At 43.3% G+C, this 9,489-nt stretch overlaps 1 protein-coding gene across 1 annotated transcript in view; it reads right to left on the bottom strand.

The window, feature by feature from the left end:
- Positions 1-9,489, bottom strand: part of SLC25A13 (solute carrier family 25 member 13) — a 204,543-nt gene that overhangs the window by 97,858 nt on the left and 97,196 nt on the right. The window contains exon 5 of the mRNA XM_045288636.1: positions 3,836-3,975. Within this exon, the coding sequence (XP_045144571.1) occupies positions 3,836-3,975 (140 nt within the window). The remainder of the gene's footprint in view (positions 1-3,835; positions 3,976-9,489) is intronic.

A 9,489-nucleotide genomic window follows, 5' to 3' on the forward strand; every position in this document is an offset into this window, starting at 1 on the left:
AATACGGTGATGCACAGCAAACTCAGACTTGCAGAGATACAGTGGAACACTTATACAACAAGGAACTAGAATTTGCAGAGAATGGCTTTGCCAAAGAGAACTCACTCACCCATCCGCATCATGTGTACAGGCACAAGCATGAGCCACACACGCACAAATGTCAGGCATAGAGTGGCTGAAGCAAACCTGAGCAACCTTCTGAGACCCTCGGTGTGGAAGGGGGCGTTGGGGTGCGGAGGGGGTGGGGCGACAGAGCAGTATGCTCTCTTTACTTGGTGCTTGGGGTCCCAGGAACCACCAGCACTTGTCAGCTGTCTCTCTGGCTGCTTGCTCTTCTTCCTCACCAGGTGACAGGCGGTAGCACGCACATCTCCAAGGGACAAGGCTTTCAGAGCCTTGGCGCCAGCTGGGGAGCTTGTGCCTGTGCTTGAGCCCTGCCTAGAGCAGAAGGGCGGAGCATGCCTGACAAAGCAGGAACCTGAAATACAGGAGATTAAACTCTCTTCCATCTTTCAGAAGCTACCTGTATCTGGGAAAGAGCCCACAGGCAGCAGGCAGTGTTGAAGCTACCTGTATTCTGAACAGCTCTCAAAGGAAGTCATCAAAGCATTTGAAGCCAAGGGAAGTGACCCCGTGGTAAGCATCAAAACTGTCCTTTCCCAGGCATTCTAGGAAAGCCTGTCACCGTTCATTCATTCCCTTAAACCCGGGCCTAGAACAGGACACAAGAGCCAGGCCCGAACCACAATGAACCACAATGACTATTTTAATCTAGGAAATGTTTAGTGTTTGCATTTGGTTACAAAGGTCAAATAAATCCCATGCAAGACACTGGTGGATGTTTGCATTTACTGTTAGGGCGTCACAGAGCCCTGGTGGGTGCAGAGATTACGTGCTCAGCTGCTAACCAAAGGGTCAGTGGTTCAAACCCACCAGCCTCTTGGCCACATAAAGATAAGGCAGTTTGCAGTTTCACAACCTTTGAACCCTTCTGGGGCCATTCTCCTTTGCCCTTGAGGGTCATTGCGAGTCAGCAGCATCTCAATGGCAATGTTGGTCTTTTTATCAAATTCCAGTGAATGTCCGATAAACTGCAGCTGGAGAGACCACCAGTAAGCACCGAGCCATCGAATCCTTGCCTCTGACTTCTCCCTATTTCATAGAAGGTCTTGAAGCTTCTGTGAGTGACTTTATAGTTGACTCAATTCACATAATGGATGCTTGCTTCGAAGGAGGTGCAATCGGCCTCCTCACTATAGCTAACATCCCATTCGGGTTAAAAGTTAATTAGACTGTGTTCTGTAAAGTCAATCCAAGGCACTTGTCTCGATAGAGTTCTTGTAATTATTCCTCATCAGAATGAATACCGCCTCCTACTGTGTGCCAATGTTGTGTGCAAACAACAAAAACCCCCAAACTCACCTTCTAGTCTCTACCTGAGTTGCTGGAATAGGTTGATAGTTACACAGAATTGAAAGCAGGGCATTCAAAGACCGTAACGTGTTCTTAAACACAAAGGCAGATACAAGCATCTTGTTTTAGGTACCACAGGTGCAACAGAGGGAAAGCAGACGAAATGGGATGCTGGATTCTATATAGCATAAGGATACCATCCAAAGGTATAAAAGCGAGGCACCCATTCAAATAAGCTTCTTACACAGTGTCTAAGAATGATACCAAAAACATTGGTTGAATGTGGCCCCACGACACTGTGTCCACGTGTGTGCTGTGCACCCTCAGAACTGTGTTGCTAACCCCTCCGCGGAGCGTTCTGATATGGTCTGGGACACAAGGGAAAAAGCGAGGCATCGGGGCACCCACAGATGACATGTCTAGTGACAAGGAACTGAAAGGGAACTCCCTGGCAATTTTTCCCTCAGGACCCAGAATTTAAACATGCCAAACTGATCCCCCAAAGTAAGAATAATGATAAGAGAAACAAAAAGGTGCATCAAATGCCAAAAGGCCTGGCTTGCCATCTTGACCAATGCATATCACATATCGACCTCTGGTAACAACATAAAAATTAACCTAAAAATGGAAACAGCTTTAGAACCACATCAAAGGAGGAAACTAGGCAGTGGCTGATTTGGTTAGTAGTCCTGCTCTGGCATCTTAATAATACATGGAGGGGTAAGAAGAGGAGGCCATAGGGGCTGACCAGGCCAGAAATGTCCACATCTGCAGTTTAACCTGGCTGGGGAAACAGGTGTCCTTAGACTCAATACTTATTGGAACAAACGTCATGCATCAGAAGCTCCTGTGAAGCTTTAAATAGCCCAATGCCCACTCAATCAAATCTCTAAAGGTTGGGCCCACATTCCCCCCAACCCACCATTGTTTGATTCCATTTTCATAAGCAGAAAACAAGCCAAGTTAACCAATATCATCATAAATCAGCACAGTCATTATCTTGGAGCAGGAGGTTAAGGACGGAAGGTTATAAATGGAAGAGGGCCACAAGGGGGAACCTCTTTTTTTTTTTAAAGCTCCCCGGATGATTCCAATAAGCAGTCATGTTGAGACCTAGTGTCTGAGAACTCTACAAGGCATCAGCTGAAATGATTCTATGGTGAGATGCTTTTGTATTGGATTGAATTGTGTCCCCCCAAAAAACATGGGTTGTAAATTCTAATCCTAGTACCCGCATGAAAAACTGGAATGAGGACCAGGTCAGACCCCCTTTGGCTACACAAGAGGGTAAAAGAATCAAACGCCATACCAACACAAGGCAGAGATCAGACATGCCTCCACTCTCCAGCTTCCTTTACCTTAACCATGTGGTTCCTTTGGCCTCTGCCCTGCTGGGGTAGGTGCGGCAAAGGACCTTTAGCGCTAATAAATGTGCACACAGCCCCGTTCTGCAAGCCAGCTTCCTGCCCGAAGGCACTCAGCAGCCGAGGAAGGCCCACCAGTACCCTTCTGCTGCTTCTTCCCAGAGCTCTGCTTTCTTGGGGGTGGGGACTCTGTTCCTGCTTCTGAAACGGCTCACTTTATGCCCAGTGGGAGTGGCAAAACTGACCAATCCAATCGCCGAGAGAGTGCCGCATACCTGATTTTGCATGGTCTCAGCCAACCATCTGGTGGGAGTTATAAAGACTCCCAAGAAAAGTCACACCAAGTAATTTCTCTTTCCTCCACTGTAGTGATAACCCCGTTTCGGGTTTCTTTGTCTCGTTAGTAAGTGTGTTAGTGTGCAATGTGTCCTTAAACAATCTCTTCTGGGGTTTAGGAAGGGAAGACTTAGCAAGCAAGGACAATTGAGGGAAGATAAGAAGTACCACCACAAGATTACCAACCAGCCAAGGAAAGCGCTAAAGCATCAAGGGCCTTTCTCTGGAGTGGAGAGAGGGCGAGAAACCTCCCCCCTTAGCCAGCATCCTAAGTGCTGACTCCCAGCTCCCTGAACAGTGAGGAAATACATTTGTGAGTGCCATCCACCTGTGGTATTTGTTCCTGTTACAGCAGCAAGCGCTGACTGAGACAGTTGCTGATCAGAGCATACAGACACTTGCTCCCGGGGAGCAAACCAAATGTGGGGAAATCGTGAAACAAGCACAAACCTACAGTCCAAGTTCCCATTTTGACCCTCCTCACTTAGTTGATCTTGGGCATTTGTTTTCAGGGGACCTCAGCCTCCTTTTAAATGTGAAGACGTTCAGTCACATTCTGTAGGCCCTCATGGAGTTCAATGGCTTCTACATATTAGCATAGGACCATATTTATGAATATTTGTAGTAAAATCTGAGCTCACGACTCAGCCAAAACCTTTCTGCATCCAATCCAAATCCAGTTTCACTTATTGACTTGTTAACTTCTGAAAAGCTAGACCCACCAGTAAAAACTGAGTGAATTCCGCATAGGTCAGGTGCCTTTTTCGGTCTTTTCCAAAATGTAGCTGCACGAATTCCGAATCCCAGTTAAATGGAATATGCTGATGAATTGTGGTCTGCCCCAAAACTTGTTTAACATCCTCTGGTGGGGGAAAAAAAAAAGAGTCAGTTAAAGCAGAGGAAAGTCAGGTTCTTTCTTATGAAAATCTGTTATTAAATAAATACTGATTCTTACAAAAATGTATACAGAGATTATAAAATAACATACAGAGGGGATAAAACCAGAGCCAAAGTTAAAGTTGGAAATGCCATAGAATCGGTCAAGATGTCAAAGTTAATAAGCCCACCACAACAAAATGGGAAGGAGGCGTATAGGGCAGGAGTGGGGATCCAGATTTTATTAAAAACAAAACCAAACCAAAAAAAGCACATCCTAAAAGGCACTGGGGATCTACAACAAATATCATAGCATTCGTTTTATTTCAGTGTATATTCAAAAAATATACTCTTGACATTTTTTTAGGCACAAGGAAGAGAATTCAAACTTCAATGACAATATACACACCTATATTATAAAACCAAATAACCTCAACCTACCACCTCTAGCTGATGCCAATTCATAGGGACCTTCTGGGACTGAGCAGAACGGCTCCACAGGGTTTCCGAGGCTGTGAGTCTTTCCTGAATTCAACTGTCACATCGTCCCCACCTAGAGCAGGTGGCCTTGAACCACCGACTAGTCAGCAGCCCAATGGCAAACTCACAGTCACCAGGGCTCCTTAACAGTGTGATACATGTGTTAAATACAGTCCTTTACCAAGTTATTCACACTCCAGACGTCTGAGAGGAGGCTGTGAAAATCACTTGGACAAAAGTGTAAAGCCCGTAGTCAACATCCCTAATCTTCCATTTGAGGTTTCCAAAGTCTAACACTTTATCAACGCCACGCCTGAAGAACAAGGGTATGAGGGGAAGCTGCTCTAACTATGCACTGCACTCAGGGTTTGAAGGAACTTCCCCAATCGTCCGAATAATCCCACGTTGAGATGGACTGTTGAATGCACTTGTGGATCACCTCTTCTTACTCTCTACCAAAAGCCAGTGGGAAAGCTCTGAGAGGGAGGGAGGGAGGGAGGGAAGCAGGGGAGGAGAGAGGGAGGGAGGGAAGATCAACCGAAACACAACCTTTCTGACAGCTCATTTTAAAATTTACTAGTCTCTTTCTCCCCAAAAAAGTGTTTAGAAGATGAAGGGAGTTTTCCTGCCTTTCACAGCTTTATAAATAGATCTACCAAATCTTATGCTTATGAGCAAAACACCTGACACCTCCCTCCTCTTTTGTTTCTATTAAAAATAGAAAGAAAAAAATAAGTCTTTAGACTGCCAACGGGTGCCCAAATTCTTGGCACATGGTCCAAATATTCCCCCCAATTTCCTATTTCCATTCCCTTTACACCCACAAAGTTTTTATTCCACGCATTTAACTTTTCCAGAGAATGTTTCAGTCTCGCCACGAAGAAGCCGCAGTGCTGCCATCTGCAGAAGGCGGGTGTGCATCAGCAGAGAGAGCACAGAAAATCAGAAGTAGGCTAATCAATCACAAATGTTATAAAAGGCGGCAGAAAAGGCTGACCCTGATGGGGACAATGAAAGTTTCCAAGTGCAATCCTCAATTTCCTTGAATTTACTGTCTTCTCACCTTCAGGAAGGACTTAAGCAAACATGACTCAAGGATTAGGACTTAAAGAAACAAACAAACAAAGGACTCACAGCCAGTCGGACTGAGGGTCAATGAGAGGACCGCGGGGGCGCTGCTCCGGGTGGTCGTCCAGTTCTAAATGCCACAGGAGAAATGGCAGCGCTCTAGTTCAAATAGCTCAGGCTCAATAATAACAGCAGAAAACACTCCTGGAACACTTGAGCTCGGCCCGGAGCTGTCTACTCCTGCCCAAAGCTGCAGTCGCGGCCCCTCACGGGAGCCGTCCTACCCTGTGCTATAGGGCAGCTATGGGTCCACACTGCCTGGGTGGCGATAAGTTTGCTTCTCTTGGTTTGACGGTATGCTGAGCTTATTCTAACGGCTCTCTGTAAGTCCTAGCCTTTTGGCTGCTTATTTAGTTCAGATAATTTATAACTGAGTAAAGGCTATCAATCAGAGAAGCGCCATTTCGCAGGCCAACAACTAATTTAAGAAAGGGAGGGAGACTGAAATTATATCAGCAAAGAAGCACAACTAGGACATATGCAAATCTGTTGCTGTAGAGTCAACGTTGACGCACTCGGGCCTTACTTATAGGGCAGAGCACAGCTGTACCTACAGTCCCCAAGTCTTTCATGTTTATGGGCCTGGAGCGCCCGTGTCCTTGGGAGGAGCGCTGGTTTAAGTTCGGTCCACCACTTAGCAGTCAAATGTTTAACCCTTACATCACCAGGGTACACCAGGGCACGACATTCATATTCCAGCACTTTCAACATGTTCCTGGAAAAACTCCATTATCTTGTAATTCCACTTCCCCAGGACCTTTTTGAAGCCTTCAAGTATATATGACACCGAACAGTTTCCTTAGCTCACATACTACTCCTGAGAGCGGAAAACGAATTAGTGTTTAACTCTTAAAAAGACGGATAAGCACTTATTAATTCAGATTGTGGCATACAAATTATGTTTGGATAGTCAGCGTTTCCATACCTACTTACACGGACCATGTTATTTAAAACAAGACTTTACCAAATAAGCTCAAGGATCTTTTGAATATATTTTGTGGGGCTCTGATTTCTCCACAAATATTTATAGTTTAAAAGTCCACTGAAAAAATTGAAAACACCATTAAAAAATGATTACAAAGTGGCAGCTGTTTCTCTCCTAAAGATAACCTCAAAAAGTCCACCAAGTTCCCCTAAGAGATTTCCCAACACATAAAGCAAGGCTGTGCTGAGAGAGCTGGTACTGTTATACTCTGGGACACACAAGGCAAGATCTTAGACAGATGGCGCTTGCACACCAGGGGCTTGAACTACTTGTGCTTGCACATGTGCTCACACGTTCAGTGTCCACTTAAAATTGTCATTCCTTGCTGATTATTTATGAGTGACCAGCCAAAAACCATGTTGTCTAGGGGTTCACTAAAACTCTCCTCTCACTTGGGTCAATGGTCAGCCATGTACAGAAAGGCCGAGGAGCCCGCCAAACAACCTCATAGAACTAAAGAACTAGGTTGGGGGATAAATGAGCAACATGAGGAAAATCACCGATATTTTTGTACAGCCAAAATAAGCAGTCTGAAAATGCAACTAAGCCAACAATTCTATTGCAATCGCAGCAAAAAGAATAAAATATTTAGGGATAAATCTAATGAAATAAATTTTTAAAAACTATACTCTGAAAACTACAAAACATTCCTGAGAGAAATTAAAGACCTAAAGCATCTTAATTTCTTGTTGGCATGATGGAAACGGCCTAAAACTGACTGCAGAACTCTCTGAATATGCAAAAAAAAAATCACCAAAATTTACACACTTTAAATGAACGAGTGATAAGCTATGAAATTGTTCTTAATAAAAATTTTCCTACAAGCCGAAATCGTTCACCAAAGAAGATAGACAAATGACCAACAGGTATAGGAGAAGATGCTCAATGCCATTGGTCATGAGGGAAATGCACATCAATACTGCAGTAAGATACCATTTCACCACCGGGCTGGCTCTGGTCAGAGAAACAAAAAACAAGTGCTGGCAAAGATGCAGATAAACTGAACCCCCATTCAATGTCATTGCTAAATAGAGTTACTGTGGAAAAGTCTGACAGTTCCTCAAGAAGCTAAACACATAAACCATAGGACCCAGCAATTTCATTCCTAGGTATCTTTCACAAACAGATATTTATCAATGCACAATTGCCAAGAGGTGGACAAAACCGAAATGTTCACCAGGAGGTAAGTGGATAAATGCAATGTGGTTTATATGTACACAATGTGGTTTATATGACTGTTATTCAGCAATCAATAGAAATGAGGTTCTCATACATAGATGAACCTTGAAAACGTTATGCTGAGTGAAACAGCTCAGACACAAAAGGAGAGAAACTGTATGATCCAAGTTATACTAACTATCTAGACTAGGCAAAAGTAGAGAGACCAAACTTCATAGTGGCTACCTGGAGTAGGGGGCGTGGCAAAAGGACACAGAACGTCTGCGAAGGTCAATGGGGAAATGTAGAAAGGACTAGTGGCAATGATTGCTTAACATGAAGAATGTAATTAGTGCCACTGAATTACACAAATTAAAATAATAAATGGTTTAAAAAATATTTACCACCATTTAAAATAAATTAAAACGGCAAAGGCCATTCCATTTGTCTCTTACTCATGAATGGCAACAGCCACTACTTACTAAGACTCAATTCTCTTGGTCTGTAAAATGGGAATACAGTACAGTATCTCCGCTGTCCAGGGTCAATTGTGTCTAACAAAATGTAGTGAACATAGTAGGTGACTGCTCAAATGATAATGCACCAAACCTGAAATTCTTAGTGATTATGAAAATTGTTATTTGGGTACCAAGTATTTATGGAAGACATAAAAACTAATAATCAAACATAGCTTACTTGGAATTATCAGAGTTTATAGATTTCTCGGAAAGCATTAGTTTTCATCAAATGTTAAAATCTACCCTTCCCTTAGCTCACATACCAAAATTCTGAATGAAGTGATCAAAAGCCAAGTAATTTTCTATTATGTTTCTGAAAGTATGAAATTAAGAAAGATTAAGAACCTCCACTCTTTACTCTGAAGATCTTTCAGATACTAGAAATATTTAATTGGCAAATTACTTGCACATGCCATTAAGTGGTTAGACTGAATTTGTTTTTACAAATTCTACGGGCTCTTATTCCTTAACCTCCACCACGCTATAATCTGAAATCAAGGCCTTCACTTATGCAAATTTTAACTTTGTACGTTTTTGTTTCCACACAGAATAACTAAATTAATGTACTTTAATTTCTAGAAGATTCACTTTTTGAAACTCCAAATCAATGAAAATGAGTTTCCCATTAAAATAAAAAAGATTCATCACGCCATATTATTTGAAACACTGAACCATAATCTCACGGATTCTAAAAATTCCACTAATACAATAAACACGAAGGGGATGTGTCTATTAAACACGAGAGTAGATCCTCTCAGAGAGGAGCCCAAGGCGGGGCTGGTGGATGGCTGGCCACACTTCCTCTTTGAGCAGTTTTTCTAGTGTGTGCTACATCCTCAACGAAGGTTGTGGCTTGGCTACAAGAGAAATAATAATCCACCCTGCTGATAGGGTGAATAACAGCTTATAGGGCCATTGTCTTTAAGTAGCCAGCAAGTTAAATAACATAATGGAGTAAGTGGAGGCAGACCCATCTCTTCTGCCATAAGCACCAAGATCAAGGTTGCCATTTCAAACCCTTTTGACAAGTGCCTTTTTATACTAATCACAGCTAAGGGTCTGAAGAGCAAAGACGGATTCTAGCTACAATTCGGCCTCACTCAAGGAAGTTCTAGGGGGGAGGGGGCCATGAGAAGAGAGTAAGTCCAGAAGTACTTCACACCCATAAGAGGGGGAGAGGGGCCATGAGAAGAGAGTAAGGCCAGAAGTACTTCCCACCCATAAGAGGGGG

The sequence above is a fragment of the Echinops telfairi genome, unplaced genomic scaffold (genome assembly GCF_000313985.2).
Source record: "Echinops telfairi isolate 266 unplaced genomic scaffold, ASM31398v2 ScPeMD7_23;HRSCAF=83, whole genome shotgun sequence".
Lineage (NCBI taxonomy): Eukaryota > Metazoa > Chordata > Mammalia > Afrosoricida > Tenrecidae > Echinops > Echinops telfairi.